This window comes from Etheostoma cragini, chromosome 8 (genome assembly GCF_013103735.1).
Source record: "Etheostoma cragini isolate CJK2018 chromosome 8, CSU_Ecrag_1.0, whole genome shotgun sequence".
Classification (NCBI taxonomy): Eukaryota; Metazoa; Chordata; class Actinopteri; order Perciformes; family Percidae; genus Etheostoma; species Etheostoma cragini.
Window position 1 is genome coordinate 23,423,095 of NC_048414.1, and position 19,437 is coordinate 23,442,531.

At 42.3% G+C, this 19,437-nt stretch overlaps 1 protein-coding gene across 2 annotated transcripts in view; it reads left to right on the forward strand.

The window, feature by feature from the left end:
* The window catches only part of kiaa1549la (KIAA1549-like a), a 220,819-nt gene that overhangs the window by 87,743 nt on the left and 113,639 nt on the right, over positions 1-19,437 (forward strand). Inside the window, exons 11-12 of one of the 2 annotated variants that reach the window (XM_034878301.1) lie at positions 6,242-6,402; positions 14,953-14,988. In XM_034878301.1, the coding sequence (XP_034734192.1) occupies positions 6,242-6,402; positions 14,953-14,988 (197 nt within the window). The remainder of the gene's footprint in view (positions 1-6,241; positions 6,403-14,952; positions 14,989-19,437) is intronic. The other variant, XM_034878302.1, reaches the window with a different exon arrangement.

Sequence of the window (19,437 nt, forward strand, 5' to 3'; positions counted from 1 at the left end):
CCATAGTACTTTATGTGATATTTTGTGTTACCATTGGCTGTCACTAAAACTTTTTGCTACATGCGTAACCCCGGTTCTCAGAGTAGCATGAGTGAGATGTCTCACTATGGGATACGCCTCCCTGCGTTTTTCCTCAGAAGCATTTATGTAATTACGCCAATCCTAAATGGCTGGTGATCGAGTGGCCGCGTCACGTGGGTCCATCTCCCTTTAAATAGCGCTACGACGCGGACACCATTCAAAATAAGCACCTCTTCTCGCTTTGCCCCAGCAAAATGGGTTGTCTGGTAAGACATCTCACTCATGCTACTCTGAGAACGGGGGTTACGCAAGTAACCTAAAGTTCTCATTCATAGCATTTGTTTCGATGTCTCATTATGGAAAATGGAGACTCCCGTATTGACAGACAAGCTTATCTCAGGAACCCCTGGCACTCAGGTAGCAATGCTCTGCTCCAGCCATGGCCCCGTGCTCAGCACTGCACTTGCCACGCTCGGTGCAGAGTCTATAAAACCGAACAAAAGTGAGAGGTGAAGACCAGCATGCCACTGCACAAATGTCCTGGATTGGAACGCCTCTAAATAAGGCCCAGGATGCAGCAAGGCCCCGAGTTGAGTGAGCATGCAGGCTCTGCGGGGCCGGAAAGCCCTGACACGTGTAGGCCAAAGCAATGGATTTCACAACCAAATAAGAGACCCGTTGTTTTGTCACAGGCTTCCCTCTGTGGGGGCTAGCCCAGGTCACAAATAACTGGTCACTCAGTCAAAAACCCGTACTCCTGTCCATGTAAATGTGCAGAGCACAAACTGGACACAGCATATGCAACTGCTGTTACTCTAAGGAAGAAAAAGGAGGGGAAGACAGCGCCAAACGGTCAATGGGAGAGCATGAGCCAACCACCTTGGGAACAAAGGCAGAATTAGGTTTCAATAACATCCTGACACGCTCAGGGGCAAACTGAGTGCATGATGGATCCACAGAGAGCCAATGAATGTCACCAACCCGTTTTGCAGATCCCAAGGCCAGCAGCAGCACTGTCTTCAAAGACAGATGCTTCAGGTTGACCTCCTCCAGTGGTTCAAAAGGAGGGCTATTAAGCCCATCTAACACCAATGCCAGGTCCCACGGGGGAGCCAAAAGCTTAGAAACAGAGAGCAGCCGCTCCTTTCATAAACCAGAGGCAAACCAAAGAGTGTTGGCTAACTGTTGTACCCTCAAACCCACATGACAAGCTGCAATGGCAGCCAGGTACACTTTTATGGTGGAGAAGGCTTTATGTTTGTCAAAGAAGTCCTGCAAGAATGACAAAATTGCACCACTCCTCAAACACCCTCCACTTAGTCATACAGGGATCTGGTGGAAGAAGCCCTGGCACTCTGAAATAGTGTTAATCACATTCTTTGGGAGCCCAACTGTGTTTAAATTGCACCACTCACGAGTCAAGCCCATAGCGTCAGTTGTCTGGGTGTGGGTGAAAGATTGTCCCCCCCCACCTGGGACAGCATGTCCCTGCGTAGTGGGAGTTGCCACGGCTGTCCGCAAAGGAGTAGATATATCTCCGCCAGCCACTGCATCGTCGGCCAGTGTGGAGCTATTAAAATCATCCTGCTCTGGTGCTCTCTCATCCTGGACAGAGTGGGGGGTATTAAGCCAGAGGAGGGAACGCGTAAGGGAGAACTGACGGCCATGCGTGCGCGTCCACGCAGAGAGGCGCACCTGGATCGTGTATTGAGAAAAACAGAGGACATTGTGCGTTGTCTTTAGATGCAAGCAGGTCCACTTCGGCCCGGCCGTAGCGCGAGCACACCTGCCTCACATTGGCTGGGTGCAGAGCCCAGTTGTTGTACAGCGGCGTGCCCCTGGACAGCAAATCTGCGCCTTGGTTCAGAACCCCGGAGACGTGTCACTCTCAGAGACAGGAGGTACCTGCTGCTCAAGAGGATCAATCTGCGTGCCAGCTTGTGTAACTGACGGGAATGCAAGCCCCCCTGACTTTTTATATAGGCTACTGTTGTCGTGTTGTCCGTTCTCACTAGAACATGGTGTCTTTTGAGAAGCGGCAAGAAATGCCTCAGGGCGCAAAACACTGCAAGAGCTCAAGGTAATTTATAATTCACCGAGCCGCTTAATGCTTTTTTGTTTGTTTTGAACTGTGCCCTCAACATTATGTCTGGATGCGACAGTGGAACATGCTTTAATTCTATTGAAAAATGTGAGTGTGTGCTTGGGTGACTTGGATGGAGGACAGGGCCTGCCGCCTCCGCAACAAAGTCTCAGCTTCGGAGCTTGGGGGCTGTGAAACCTCCTGCATCCCACTTCCAAACTGAAAACGTGGGGCTGGTGAACGGGGAACTTCAATCTCCAACGCAGGTGGGGAGAGGTTGGTTGCTTTCCGAGGGAGGCAGAGCTGGAGAGCTTCGTCTTCCTTCTTCTTTGCCTAACACCTCTGCTGCATTGAGGCCAGCGCGGTGCCGAAAGCTCCACTAGGGACGACAGGCATGTCTAAAATATCTTCTTCAACCCCGGCAGACAGGTTTGTCAGGTTAAGCCATCTAGCCCTTTCCTGTGGAACCATGAGCCCCATATATTAACCTGTGGCTTGGACCGAAAAGCGCTGCACGCGGAGGAAGATGTCCGTGATCACAGTAATTTCCTCTCCAAACAGCAGGCTCTGGTTTGGTGACCATGTCCTCGCACAGCTCCGCTTGGCTCCGCAGGTGGGCTGCAACCAACGGCTCCATCGGGGGCATGCGTAACATTCCTAGCTTTTCCATGCCCTCAAACTCCAGAAAGAAAGCTCCCTGTATCGGGGTCTTATTGCTGAAAGGGAAGCGTTTCCACAAAGAGGATACCTCTTCCAGCAGCTCAGGAAAAACTGGAAGAAGCTGTTTTGCCAACCTCTTGGTTGGGGCAATTTCTTCCCCTCTTCGCGTGGCGCAGCGTGTTTGCACACGTCCTGTACAGTATGTCCATGCTGGGAGCAGGGGGGGATGAACATTTCGAACTCGTCCTCCTCAACCGCTGATATGAGGAGCTCCCAGTCGGCAAATCGGTGTTGGACAGGTATGGATCCTTCCCCGACAAACTAGCTTGGCGCAAAGGCTTTTCATGCTAAAGCAGGCACACTGCATGCGTGAACCAGGGGCTTCAACGGCCAGGCGGGTGTGTTCCAGCCCGAGGCAACACGAGCAAACCTGGTGTGTCTCCCTGCTCAAAATTTTGTTTCCACAATGGCAAAGTAGAGCCCCTGGGTCTTCATGTCCTCTGGTGTGAGGGACATTAGAAGACATCTTCGTTAGTTGGAGTGCTAAACGCAAAGATGCTGAGCAGTAGCTGGTGTGCTAACACACAGAAATAGCCTTACCGTGAAATGGCTAGGTGGATAACGCTGCAGTCTGTAGTGAGACTGAAGAGTTGTGTCAAAGGCAGCTAGCGCCCGGCAACGGAGAAGTTTAACTAAGATGGCTTTGGTCTGTGGACAGTTAAGCTAGCTAGCCTGCACAACATAGATATGCTTCGAAGCGAGAAGAGGTTTTAGAATGGTGATTAGGTTCACCAGGTTAATCCTGCCTTTGTGCCCAAGGTGGTTGGATCATTCTCTTCCATTGACGTTTTGGCGCTGTCTTCCCCGCCTTTTTCTTCATTAGAGGAATGGGGCTTGCATACGCTGTGTCCAGTTAGTGCTCTGCACATTTACATGGGCAGGACTACGGGTTTTTGACAGAGTGACCAGCTATTTGTGTCCTGGGCTAGCCCCCACAGAGGGAAGCCTGTGACAAAGCAGCGGCTCTCTTATTGCGTTGTGGAGTCCATTGCTCTGGCCTACACGTGTCAGGGTTTTCCGGCCCCGCAGAGCCTGCATGCTCACTCAGCTCGGGGCCTTGCTGCATCCTGGGCCTTATTTAGAGGCGTTTCAATCCAGGACATTTGTGCAGCTGCATGGTGAATAGGCTGGTGATGCGGACACTCAATCACCAGCCAATCAGGATTGGCATAATGAGTTAAATTCCTCTGAGTAATACGCAGGGAGGCGTATCCCATAGTGAGACATCGAAACGAATGCTATGAATAAGAACACAGTCTACAAAGCCTAGGGAGCCGTACGCACCATCACACGTCAAAAAGTTGCAGAAAACTGGGCACACTTTTACGAGGAATGCTGATAATTTCACTCTGTTTCATGCTACCTTTTCTTGCATAACAGGTTTTATAAATGAGGCCCCTGGACTCATTTTTGTTGGTATGAACTTTATTATGGATTATCCTCAAATCAACATTCTTCGTCTGTCTCTGCATTTGGGTCCATTATTCACTGTATCGCATGACAAATATCCTAAAAAGGTACATTAAAAAGATGTGTGGAAATACCCTTAGTCCTCAGTGGGTTAACAGAACAATGTAATGCAACTCATTCTGGCCTCCTAGGACTTGAAGTCTACAGAGAAAAACCATGACATTACTAAAGGGATAACATTAACATTACCATTTTCTCTTTCTTATTCAGCACAACCCCCTGTAAAATGACCAATTATCATTTTTACACTTCGTTTTTTTTTTGTGCCGAGTTAACAAACAGGACATGGTTAGCTTCTGGTACATTGTGATAGCTTTGGACAGAGCCAGGCTAGCTGTTCCTCCTTGTTTTAGTCTTATGCTAAGATAAACTGATGGGCTGGTGGCTTTAGCTCCAAACCTGTACAAATATGTGAGAGGGATCAATCTTCTCATCTAACTCCTGGTAAGAACGGGAATATGCGTATTTCCTAAAATGTTGAACTATTTCTTTTAATTCCAATGATATAAGTCCAACTCTTATTTATAATTTTTTTCTAATGTTTCTAAATGAATAATAATCTATACTTTATTGATTTCACAAGGGGAATTTACAATTTACACTCTGTTGTTATTACACACAAGCCTGAATTACACACACATGCACTAAATGGAGAGATATCAGAGTGAGGGGGCTGCCCATAGAAAAGCACCCTGAGCAGTAGGGGGTTTAGTGCCTTGCACGTTTGCAGTGCCCAGGAGGTGAACTGGCACCTCTCCAGGTACCAGTTAGCCACCACTATACTTTGGTTGGTATGGGGACTTGAACCAGTGACTCTCCAGTTCCAAACCCAACTCCCTACTGACTGAGCTACTGCCACCCATAATGCATAGTTAATTGAAGTTGCAAAATCTAAATATACACTCTGTACTCTTATCAGATTTTAGTTTTTTTTCAGAAACTGCTGACAAAAGTGTTCCCTCTCACCTTACCTCCCTCACATTTTCCCAGAATCGATAATCAATAAAATAGTGAGATACTTATAACCGTTAGCGCCCTACACAGCTCCTCCTAACAACGCTCTGGCTATGAACAGTACAACTGAAGTGTTTCAGTAAAATGTATTTTGTTTGCCTTAACATGCTCAGAGGAGAAAAGCTGTAATAGTCCTTAAAATGAAAACACATTCCTTTTGCACACTGTTCTGTGATAGGGGAGCTCAAAGAAATATGTTATTGGGAAGATATAGTATTCCAGTGAAAAACTTCAGGTTCAGGCAAGTTGTTTTATGTTGTACTTTTAAAGCACATTTCTGGATGGATTTCAAGTCTAGAGAGGTGTTTTATTTTATTATTTTTCTTTCTTTCCATGTCTTTTTTATTTACAAAGCCAGTCATGGTACTATATATATATATACTGTGAAAGTATCATACTGCTCGATCCATATAGGTAAAAAGTGTCACTACAGTGCCATTACAGTTGTTCCCTGGCTGCAATGACGGTGCAGATGTGTAAAACTCTCTAACACTGACCGTCATAACACACTGGTATTTTTTTGGAAAGGGGGCTTAAAGAGACAGGTGCTAAAAAACAGAGCAAACAGACAGAGGGTCAATACAGGTATATATTCATTTTCTAGTAGAAACCCAAAATACAAGTATGAACCTGAAAAGGGCCATAATATGTCCCATTTAAGATCTTATGCTAAGCTAAGATAACCTCTGGCTCACCCGCCAACCAACTCCATCTAATGCTCTGCAAGAAAACATATTTTCCAAAATGTTAAACTATCCTTTCAAGTGTGTACAAATGCTGATCTGTTGGTGTGTTTTTTCTGCTTGTCTTGGTCCTGCAAAGTATGTGCTTGGCAATCACTGAGGCGTAACAAGGGTCATTTAGCGGCTAAACTGCTTGGGAATGATTGCATACACAATCAAATACTAAGGAAGAACATTTGTATGTTTGTAGCTGTGGTAAAGACGCCGCCCAGCAACCTGTGGATCATGGCTGTTCTAACACCACTCTTCCTGTTGATGGTGGTGATCGGTATGGTGTCCTTCATTCTGTGTAAGAGGAACAGGGTCATCTTTAAAGCTGGCGCCTTCAGGACCTTCAAAACCCGCTCCAAGGTAAGACTGTCAAACTTAGTCGTCCAACTTTATCCCTTTCTCCTGCTTTTGTGCGCTGCCCGATGTTCCTTTGCATCTCCTTTTTCTCTTCGTTCTTCTTTCTTTCTTCTAATATAAATAATAATAAGCTGTTGTCTCACTCTTAGGGAGTAAATTGTTACCCCAAAAGAGTACTGCTTCACATGTCCCAAAATCCAATTCTACAGTTAAATTTGAACAAAGATTACATAACGTGGTTCGGAATGAGTGAGACATAACGCAGCAAACCCCCCTATTTTCCCATATTTCTGTGTCTAAGTGACTGATGGAGACAACACTTTTTGAAACGGATCCAGTATTAAGAGAGACTGTTGCAGCGGCAAAACTTGCTGCAATGTAATGTTAATGAGCAATTGCACACCTTTAATTTACATCCACTTGTTTTGCAACTGACATGCTAAGATTATTATTCTAAGTATCTGACATTATTTATGTAAAGGATCCCTACAGAGGTTGATCTTTTTGTAGCGTAAGATCCTTTAAAAAACATGATATAGCTCCATACTTGCTTTTGTTAAAACATCCAGACTTAATTTAAATAAAAAGTAATTTCATCATCCTAAAACACACTTCATTCAAAGGTGGGAAAAAAACTAACAAACTGTTTTAAAACAGTCTTAGTTAGTCTTTTCACTGTTACAACAACCACCACCCTGGTTTGGTTAAAATAAACCCTTAATTCATACATTTACTTGTGGAAATATGCTGGCGCTAATCATGCTAAAGGATTATTTGTTTAAATAGCCACTAGCCCGTGGTCATTGCTTATCATGCATGCTTTGAAGACTAATCGGACGAGAGAAAATGGACAGGGCTCAGTGTACTGGAAGTGAACCTTCGGGTAATGTTGGCCCTTTTACAATAATAGTGCTGACTTGACATCAACTCATTTGAGGTTAAATAAAAATCAATCATTTTAAATGAGCATTTTTTAAATAGATAGCCACCTGCTAGTTTAATCAGTTCAGATTGTTCTCTTGGACACAGTGCAGGTGATGAAGCCACGAACAACAGATGTGTGTGTCACTTCAGTCAGTGAAATGGTAAACAAGCAATAAGCCGGTCAGCATCATTTGTTCTGTAGAGGCTTTTGACGTGGCTCCGGTTTGTTTTGAATTCCATAATCTTCAAGTGTGTTTCATATTTGATATCAAGATTAGACTTCCACTCCAGTGAGAATAACATTGTTATTGGTTACAAATGCTCAGAATAACCTGATTATTGATGAAACTCTGGTTAAGGTCTTATTCAGGTCAAGCTGTTTACGTAAACGTTTGATACACAGTAAAGGAATCTCCTTTATGTTAAAAATAACCTGATACAAAGAATAATTTTTTCTTCAGATCAAAGATGACTTAAAAGGTTTGACCATCATCATCATCATTGGCCACCAGCTTTGAACACTTCCTATAACTTGAATGGCAATGATTTTGTGACCGTGGGGGTTAGCTGAGCTAGCTCTACTACAAGCAAGATAATCTGTTAGGATGTTTAACGCCAGCTGACCACTATTGGCTTAGCAAGCTATAGCGTTATCTCTAGACCACACTGGCAGTGGGTTTGACAATGTCAATGATTTTATCTGAAAAATGTTAACAATGGATAGACTTTACAGGGAATTGACTGGGGAAAATTACATTGGTTGTCTTTGTACAACAGTGGCTTTGAGCAGTCCTCGTCGTTATCTGGTATTTTTCTCAGACATTCTAAACAGAGCTGTGTGAGTCTTTTGTTCTCTGATAGATTCACACTTTAAAGCTACATTGTGTAAGTTTCACCAATCTAGCGTTGAGATCATATATTGCAATCAACTCTTTTGCCACGCAGTTCAAAGAACATGTTGCAGCTAAGAAAAAGAAGAGTTGAAAATGTCCCTGGATTTTGTCTGAGAAATCTGTTCACCTTAACTTAGATACTACTTAGCTACTAAGGTTAGCCTGCATTCATTGACATCAACAGTCAACAACAATTTCCATTATAACACTTCACTTTAGCATGTATTAATTAGTAATGCTTATCAAAATAAATGGATGTGTTTAGACAACCAAGAAGATGTAATCATGTCGTGCTACTTGCTAGCTAGCTAGGTTAGCCATATTGTGTGTTGGATTTGCAAGAACTTGTAAATAAAACTCTATCAATCAATATCTCGCAAAGAAAGTCAAGGCCTCGCAAAAGTGATTGTTCCAGTACATGTTTTTTTAATTTAAATTGTGTTTTATTAAAAAAAAATTCCCTTCATGCCAAAGTCAAGATCTCGCAAATAAAACTCGAGATCTTGCAAAACAGTCAAGATCTCACAAAAGTGTTTATCACTAATACATGTTTTTTTGGAAATATTATTATTTATTTTTATACTTGATTTTTGTTTTTCCCTCCATGTCTCCTCGGGGGCTCCGTACCAATAAACTACATATTTTTTAAATAGACAGTTTCTATGAAACGTGTGTTTCACTTTGGCTTCTCTGAGGTGTGATTATAGTCTCATTAAAGAATGGTGATATTCTACATTGTACTAATTATCATCAAATCTCATGAAAAGACCAAGACCAAAACCAAACATGAAGTGATCTAGATTTTGGGATTCTAAAGCCTTATCTTTTTCCTATGTGCCATAGAGCTCCATTGTCAAAACATACTAATGGGCCACGCTGTTGCAATGTCCGACATGTTACTTTATAGTACCATGAACATGTGCAATCTAATTCAATTTTGAGTCAATCCCACAAATGCTGTCCTGCCTTCCAGGGATGTACTGGGACAAAAAAATCAGCCCAGGACTTTGGGATGGAGCACCCTTTAATGAGGGCGCATGAAGTGCGCACCTAGAACATTTTCTGGAAGAAATTTTAATAGTGATAATAATATTAACTAAAGGAATACAGATGTAAAACAAATACAACTAAGCCTTTGTGGTATAAAGAGAATCTGACTTTCAACTCAGAATGTTTTGCACACCTGCCTCCTCAGTTTGCGTTAAAGGTCCCATGGCATGAAAATTCCACTTTATGAGGTATTTTAACATTAATATGACTTTCCCCAGTCTGCCTATGGTCCCCCATTGGCTAGAAATGGTGATAGGTGTGAAACGAGCCCTGGGTATCCTGCTTTTCCTTTAAGAAAATATAAGCTCAGATGGTCCGATCTGGAATTTTGCTCTTTATGAGGTCATAATGGGCACGGTTACCCCCCCTTTTTGTGCTTTGCCCATCCAGAGAATGTGGCCCACCCATGAGAGTGATACATCATGGCTTTTAAACGAGCAAATTGGCAGTTGATCAAGGCCACACCCACAGTGTCCAGTTTGCCCCCTTTTTCCTCCTCAAAAGCTACAGACACACAAATGGCACATACTAAGGAAAGCTCATTGTGGGACTGGCTCTTGTGGCTACAATTCTGCACCAAGGCTGAATTTAGGGAAAGACACTTCAGGTGTGGTATTAGGGGACCTCTAAGGTCTATTTAAAAGCATCCAAAGAGCACCATGTCAGGGGACTTTGAAATCAAAACAAGACCTGACTAAACAAGTACAGTATAAGTGAGTTTGAACAATAAGTACCAGTTCACTGCAAAGTACTGCTAACCTCTGTATCAAAAACATGTAGATGATCAATACAGCATTCATTCAACAACATACAAAGACAATAACAATATAAAAGAAAAACACATACAATAAATTAAGTGCATGGTATTCTAATTAGTTGAGGAGTTAAGGAACGCATTGTTGTGATAGCACATGTGTGCCTGATATCATTAGAAAGGTAACACTCAAGTGTTTGTTTTTTGTGTGTGTCAAGGTGATTCTAGGCCTCACTGACACAGAGTTATAGAGACTAGAATTTCTATCTAAGTCATGCATCTCTAAAATTATTCAAATACACTGCTGTAAACACATCTAGGTGAGATACAGACAACACAATACCATAGCCACGTCTCAGCTTACTACAGAAAACAAATCCAGAAGCCAAAAGACTCCAAAACAGATTTGATATGAATGTTTATGTATATACATAAATATATAGAAGTAAGTAATTATAAATTGGAACAACTTTTTATTTTTTCCAATCATCAATTCAGTCACATGTCCCCCCGACTACACTGTCGGCTTATCATCATCGAAAACAAACTAAATACACAATTGACCTTAGACAACAATCAAAAAAAAGTTTAAAAAAATTTAAAATACTAAAAAAAAAAAAAAAAAAAAAGAATTGCGCCCCAGTACATATGCATGTTTGAACCTATACAGCCATCTGAACAGAGGGTACAGATTGGAGAAGTTAAGCGTTTCATAAGAAAGCTTTTCCTGGGAGTGAGTTAGGTCCTATAAATATAGTTGAAATGGATCTGTTGATGATTTGGGTTCTTAGAAGCCAGGCCGATCGAGGACCAAATGGTATCCCAGTCCAGTGAGTCACTTTCATTGTATCGTTGTAGGTCATTGGCCCACACACGTAAAATAGGGAGAGTTTTATAAGAGGCATCCCAAACATAAGAATGTATTCTGGAGACCGCCCCTCTGTTTTGACTGCTACTGTGTACAATGCAAAGGGTGCAAAGGGTGGATAGTAGGACGAGAATCCCATGGTACTCCATATGCTTTCATAGATGAACGTAGTTGAAAATACAGAAATAAAGATGTTCCAGGCAATTGGTAAGACCGTCTCAGATCATTAAAACTTACGGAGCCCATTTTCATTACATACATCGGCTAGAACATGTATACCTCTAGAGCTTCATACCGGGGATGCGAAAGAAACCCCCTGTGAGTAGAGAATAGTTGTTAAAGAGTGGGCTATTCCGGTGCCATTTACATGAGATCCTATTTTCTTTCTCAACAGTGAGCCACGTTAATAAGATAAAACTCATTATGGGTCCAAGCCGCAGCTTAGCCTGTTTTAAAGGAACAGTGGAGTAAATCAGATCCTCCAGTCTATGTGGTGATGTTAGGTCCTGTTCTATGGGTTTCCAACCGGGGTCAGAGTTGGTGTTGAGCCAATCTGTGAGTGGTCTTAATATAAATGACCAAAAATAGGCCATCTTCTGTTTTACGTTGTTGAATTGTTGTTAGTTTCACCCGTGGCCCTTTCCCACCCCAGATAAATTTAGAAACCAAGCAGTGGATCCTCTTCCAGTAATCAGTTGGGGGTGGTAAGGGCAGCTCAAAACCAGATTTAAATGGAGGAGCGCCGCTTTAGACCAATTCATTTTATACCCAGACAGAGAGCTAAATTCCTGAAAAGTATCCAAAATGTGCGGTAACAATATGGCTGCCCTGTCAAAATATAATAATATATCATCAGCATACAGCGATATGGAGTGTGTAGTGTTATTGAAAGTTACGGGGGAAATTATCGGGTGTTGGCGAATTTTCTGTGCAAGGGGCTCTAATGACAGTATAAAAAGAAAAGGACTTAATGGGCAACCCTGTCGGCATGACAGTGATAACTCGAATTTATTTGATATAATGCCGGTTGTGTTTATCATCGCAGATTGATTGCTGTAAAGTAGCTTAATAAAACTAATACATAGTCTGGTCACTTTTAATTAACGTCGTTATATGACGCTCTAATCGCAAGGCCAGTATACGGGCGAAAACTTTTATTTCGGCATTAAGGATAGATAATTGTCTATAGTTCGAGCATTTAGTTCAGTCCTTATTAGGTTTGGGTAATACTACTATCAAGGCGGCATTCCTGTCATTAAAAAAAGCACCAACTTCAACAGCTTTATGAATCGTGGCTAAAAAGTATTGCCCCTACTCTTCCCAAAAGGTAAGGTAAAATTCAGGAGGAATTCCATCCCAACCCGGGGATTTACCTTTTTTAGCACCTCTTAACTCAGTCAGGGTAGTTTGCTCCCCAAGACAGTGTGCATCATCTTGTGTAAGACTAGGGAGTTCTAAGTCTTGTTAAAAGTGTCACATTTAGTTTTATCCAATTATACTTCCAATTTGTATAGATTTTCGTAACATTTTTGGAAAGCAACATTAATATCTTTGGGAGTGGTTAACAATTTTTGCTCTGAACTGATATCTGTAATATTAGAGTACTTTTATTAGAGTACACATTTTTGCAGAGAAAGAGAGAGCAGATGACTTTGTCTTGAGCCATTGAAATAATAGTTCCTTCTAGCCCTTTGAATTTGGAATTCAGCTCGTAATCTCAAAATGTTGTTCAACTCCATTCTGGCTTTATTGATTTTATTTTTACTGTCATCTGTTGAGCCATCCTGTTGCTGAGCCTGTTCTAGCGTTTGTACTTCAATCTCAAGTGCAGTAATCTTGCTCAGCCTTGATCGGTTAAGGTAAGAAGCGAAGGAAATAGTAGTATTTCTCACAATGTGTCCATGTCGCCAGAAAAAGAAAAAAGAAAAATTAAAGTATAAAAATAAATAAGAGAAAATAAATGTCAAATTACAAAACAAAGTGGCAAAGACCAAAGACAAAACACCCACTATTTAGTCACCTGAACTGAGAAAGCCGGCTATCACACCGTTACAAAGGCCCACCCCCTTAATCATTATTCTGTGTATCCAATCCAATATCAAAGGAAAAAGAACAGTAGAAATTGGCCACAGTAAAGAAAGAAAATTATCCATCAAATTAGTTATCCATACTTATACAAGATTCTTGAGTTTACTTCACGTAAAGCAAATAATATAGTAAAGAAACCCACAAACACACATCCTCCCTTGTTTGTCAGATAAGTTACCTTAGAGATGCCCTGAGGTGTGTCGTGTCTGTACAGGATAACGCTTTACTTATCTAACAATCCTGTGTTAGTAGCTCTGGGAACCAGACATCATATCCCTTCGTTAGGCCTTCGGCCGGGTCTGAGCACCAAGGAATCCTCAACATCTGCCTGGGTCTCAAAAAGATGCACTTTAGACCCACGGGACAGCTTTAGTTTAGACGGATAAATCCGGAATGGCATGAAACCTTGTTTCCTCGCTGTTTCCATGGTTTGGGAAAATGAGCGGCGTTGTTTGAAGGTGTAGTTGCTGTAGTCAGCGGCAAAGCACATGTCTTTGCCTCCGGCCTCTATCCGATGGCCTCTGGCTGCCTTCAGAATGCGGTCCCAGTCCGTGTAGCGTAGCATCTTGCAGATCAGGGTGCGGGATCCAGTGTCGCGCTCCGGGCCTACACGATGCGACCGTATCACCTCCATCTTTCCGTCGTTAAGTAAAGGAAACCATTTAATGAGCAAAGATGAAACAAATTTTCGTTGCGTCTCCTTTTTCTTAATTTCCTTATTTTTTGTTCTATTTGAATGTTTTTTCTTAAGTGACAAGGTGTATGCCCCTGTCGGCCACTGTAGAGAAAGGAGACTAAAAAGCTGTGACCCATCAAGAACTGTGACCACAGAGGGCACTGTTGCACATGGTCTCCCTGTACGTGGTAGACAATTGAGGGCGAGGAAGAGCTTCTACACAAATGGCATAAACATTAATATATTACATCCAAAGGTGCAAGCTGTATGATTATTTGTGGCTTGTTGTTGCTTCCTAAGGAGAAAGAGTAAACCGCTGGTGACCATGTTAACCACCTCAGGCATACATATATACATATGTTTATCTTAAGGTAAATAAAATAGATTAAGGTACAATTTCTTTGTGACAGCACAAGGTACATTTGTAATAACCTACCTAAAAATAATCATATTCTACTATAAAGAAAATAAACTAACTAAACATTCAGTGGACCAGCACATTGGGTAATTGACTCAGTGTGACCTCACTGTAACAGCTTAGAAAAGGAGTTAAACTTCAAAATGTTGTTTGGGGTGCTTATGGCATTGCTTCATACTAATCTGGACACAGTGTTCGTCATATTCAGTCATCACAGAGCCAGTACTTCAGAGGTCACCAAATCTGACAAGTAGCCGCCGTCAGAAAGTGTGACCTCTGTGGATATCAGAGCCAGGCCAGCACAGCTCAGGGCCGTACAGTCACCTGTTACAATCTTTCCATAACTGTAACTGAAATCTAAAATTGAAATATGACCGCCGGCTGGTTGTTATAAATACTACCAGAGCAGTCCCCAGCAAAGGCACAATTTACTCCGGTTTGAGTAATGTTTGCTAAAACCTACAGTAAGTGCCTGCCCAAGCTGTTTTAGTAAATCACTGAACCTTTTTGAAGAAATTAAATTATTTTTTGTGTGTGACACGTTTTTCAGTAGGAACCAATGGGTTCCGTCATGATAGATTTTTCAGTATTGAAAAACACTAACCGGTTGTTGGTTTTGGTCCAACAACCACCAACAACCCCCCCAGAAGGCAAATTACTCACTTAAGTAGTTTCTGCTACATTAGATGTCTCCAGAGACACATTTTGCGATGATGCAAAACACACAGGTGAAAACAATATCAGCGTCCCTGTCACCGCAGGTACATTTTTTTTGCTTCTTTCTATACTATTCAATCCTATCCTATCTTGTTGTTTCCTATTCTATTCTGTTTTTATATTTACCCCTTCCTGACATGTCCCTCCGACTTTTTCCCTGTTTAGACGTCGTATCGAAAGGAGGGCAGCAACCACCACCAGGTATTCACTAGACAATGGTTTGGTGGATTACTGACTGACTGAACTACTTATTGCATTACTGAATGAATAACTAATTGCAGTGTTTGCTGATTTTGACTGACTGACGGACTGACTGGTAGTCACTCATGGACAACTGTTGTGTTGGCTGCTTATTTCTGTGTGCTGCCTATGTGCTGCCTGCTGTTGCTGGGTAAAGTTGTGCATGTGGCATGTGTCCTGTCAACATGACTTTTTCCTCCATCCTCATTGGCTACGGGAGATCAACAGGAGGAGAGAGGAGGAGGCAGAGGAAAGGTGAACAACCATAGGGGTAAAAATACACATGTACATTTAAGATTTAAATTGATCAGCTGAATTAACCAGAAGAAGCTAGGTCGTAAAAACAGGCAAATAAGCTTAAATCTGCCAGCCAGAAGAAGCCATTTTTTTAACCAGGGCTCATAAACATGACTAGCAGAATGGAAGCTCTAACCCTTAATACCTATTTTTATTTTGTAGCATCCATAAAAAGTGACTAAAGTTTTTGTCAGCAGCCTAGACTGCCTCTCTGCCAGTTCCTTTCTCTTTCAAACTAGTTGTTTTATCTGCTAAAATGAACAGTGGCTCAGCAGGAACCCTGCATAGACTCCCAACCCAATTTAATTATAATGTATACTTTATTAATCCCACAAGGGGAAATTACAATTTACACTCTGTTGTTATTACACACAGGCCTGAATTACACACACATGCTCAGTACCTATACATGCACTAATATGAGAGATGTCAGAGTGGGGGGGCTGCCCATGGAAAGGCGCACCGAGCAGTTAGGGTTCAGTGCTTTGCTCAAGAGCACCTTGGCAGTGCCCAGGAGGTGAACTGGCACCTCTCCAACTCCCCAGTCCACCACCATACTTTGGTCTGTATGTGGACTTGAATCATCAACCCTCCGGTTTTCCAACCCAACTCCCTGACTGAGCTACTTAACCCCCTACAATTGACGTCAATGTTATTTGAACACGCAAGCTTCGGATCTGGAGTCAGACGCGCTACTGTTGCGCCACGAGGTAATCTTTAGGTCTCTCCATCAATCCCATTCTTGTGAACATGATATCTCAGGACCCCTTTGGGGGAATTTCTTCAAATTTGCCACAAATCTCTACATGGACTCAAGGATGAAAAGATTACATTTTGCAGGCCAGAGGTCAAAGTCACTGCGGCCTTTACCAAATGTTTTTTTTTTTTTTAGTTTTTTTTGCCAGAACTCAAGAATTCCCACTTTACTTATGACATTTTAAAATGTTGATTGTGGTCCTTCATAGTTTTGGAGAAGATGAGTATGTTGTCTTGGTAAACGAAGACTAACCGGTTGAGGAGATCTCGGAGAACATCATCGACCACAGCCTGGAACCCAGTGGAAGTGTTGGTGAGATTGAATGGCATGACCAGATATTCAAAGTGGCCGAGTGGAGTGTTGAAAGCTGTCTTCCATTCTTCTCCCTCCTTGATTCTGACCAGGTGTTATGGCATTACGCAGGTCCAGCTTCGTGAAAACAGGAGCCCCAACCAGGGGCTAAAAATCAGAATTAATCAGAGGCAGGGGAAATTAATTCTTTACAGTGATGTTTTTTAAGTCACGAAAATCAGTACAAGGCCTGAGAGGTTTATGTTTTTTTGACACAAAGAAAAATCGAGCACCCACGGGACACAAGGAGGGACAAATAATGCCAGACTTGAGAGGCTCACAAATGTACTGCTCCATAGCTTTGCGTTCTGGGGCAAAGAGGTTGTACAACATACTGGTGGGAAGAGGAGCTCCAGGCACCCGGTCAATGGGGCAGTCAAAAGGTCTTGAGGTGATAAAGATAAAGCCTTTTCTTTACTGAAAGCCTCTGCCAGGTCATGATAGACACAAGCAACAGTAGACAAGTCAGGTGGTTCTGGTGGTTGCAATGTGGGTGTGTTAATGCACTTAGTTTGAGCTTGAGACAAGTGGAATGACAAGAGCTCCAGCTGGTAATCTTACCAGCGGCCCAGTCAATAACAGGGTTGTGGAACTGTAACCAAGGAAGAACAAAAACAATGGGGGCATTAGCTGAGGGCATAACTTGGAAGCTGAGTTGTTCATGGTTGCTACTTAACACCAAGGGCAGGTTTTATGGCGACCCAAGCTAATACTTCTCCATTGAGGGCTCTAACCACTAGGGGTCTCAAGTAAGGTTAGAGGAATCTTGTTTTGGTTGACTAATTTTGAATCAACAAGGTTAGCGTCAGAGCCTGAATTGAGTAGAGCGTGAAGAGACATCTCCTTACCATTTACACACAGTACAGCATTTATGTTTATGCATTTACGGGGTACATTGGGAACTACAGATCAACCCACCAGAACTCTGTCCTTGGCTGGGGAGATTTGGGAGTTTAAACGGTTCGGACAGTTGGTGATCATTCTTCCCATACTATCAGAGTCTCTCCTTGAACCACCGGCTTCTTTCAACGGGGGTAAGCCAATTACGTGCCAGTTGCATGGGATCCTCCTTGGGAAGCATGGGAGCCGAGTTAACACAAGTAGATGATGATGAACTGATAGCAACCTGAGGAGCCGGACTGGTTGTAGGCAGGTTAGCTAAGGTAGGTGAAGTTGCTCTTTTTTGTCTCTCTCTTAAACGATTGTCAATTTGAATGGCTAGAGAGGTTAAGTGCAAAAGATTCTTTAATTCAGACCAACCCACTAAACTGTCCTTGACATTTTCATGGAGACCCTTGAAGAAGATGCTTTGTAAAGCCCTGTCATCCCACCCCAGCTCAGCTGCTAATGTTCTAAACCCAACGGAGTTACAACTGTACCACGCTAGTACAATCTGGCAATGCGTGGATAACAGAGCTGGCCTTAAGTACTGCTGGGGTATGATTAAGGAACGAGCTTTACCTGATGCAGCCTGCAAACTAAGCCACGCCCATAACTCAGAGACAGACCAGGAGGGAGAAACATGAGGAATAATAAACAGGGAAAAAAACAGTGCACACAAACAGGGAGAGGAAAGGGCTGCTATGATGGCATCATGACATTTTAGTTAGATCTCAATGTTCAAATTAGGTGGCTGGCAGACTTGTGAACTTTAGCACATCCCTGGTCAATGGAAGCAATGCCATGGAAGGGCATCATTCATTTTTAAATCACTTTTTGTAAGGAAGACTTGCTAACTACTGCTGCTACTCATAGCTTTTGTTTGGCTTTCTTTAAGCTAGCAGCAAGTTGTTTTTTCCCCTAAAAATGTAGTCACCCGGTACTTATTGCATTTAGATTTGACATATGATCACAATGCGAGCCAGCAAACCTTTAGATGTGGTCTGGATGATCCGACTGCAGTGTATGATCACAGTGCATTCTGTGTGTAAACCTTAATGCCAGGTGTCATTTGAATACTGACCAGACTAAAGCAAAACAATAGACTCCATCAATGGTTTATATTAGGTCTGCGTCTGTATTTAAGCATAAAAGAGGGATTTTGCAGAGACCGGCTAACTTCATCACTCAGTATGTCTGCTATGCAGCTGAAATATTATTCAAAATGGCTTTTACTCCATCTGAGCCTTCTTGTATAGGTGTGAAAGCAACAAATAGCCGGCTTCCATCTGGATTACAATGTAGGTGGAATCAGCAACTGTAAAGGCATTCCATTTGTTATTACTAAGGTATTCAATGTGTGTTCAAGTTATTTTTTATTTTTGAAATGTACTTACTCAGTAGTACGTTTCTTTGCATGTAGCTATGTGGTACGCTTCCACTATGAATCTAAATCAATATAGCTGGAGGGGGGAATATAGCATATCTCGTGCATCAAGCTGATGTTCGCTGTTGCTCTGAGTTAAAATTAGACAAGAGGAGAAGCTTCAGTTTGATAGTGCAGACAAGGAAAATAAGTGTGGATAACTTGGTGTTGCAGGCAGGTCTTGCGCACAGTTACTTAAAAGAAATGGTTGGACCCTGTTTTGTATTCTCTTTCTTGCTCTTTTACTCTATCACTGTTCCAAATGGATGTGAAGAAAGCCACCATGTATCTCTAACAGACTGATGAGAGGCTCACGCCATACGACAAGCGCTGTCCGCCGCCAAAGTCTTCATTAAACTGAACTGAGCTGCTCACACAAAATGAAAGATTGCCATTTGTTAAGTAATGCTGTCAGCGGACAGCGAAAGAGAGGGAGAGATGGTAGCGGATATAGTGAAAATAGGGTAAAGAGATAATGTTTACAAAGGAAGAAGAAACAGAAGGATATGTGAGTGTGAAAAGAACAGACAGAGAAAGATAAAGAAACAGTGCAGTAAAATATGTGTTGTGAAATGTCAGGCACACTTTTCAAGGTTACTCCACTCGGCAGGGTCATTTCTGAGAATCTACAGTGGGTACGGAAAGTATTCAGACCCCTTTAAATTTTTCACTCTTTGTTTCATTGCAGCCATTTTCCAAA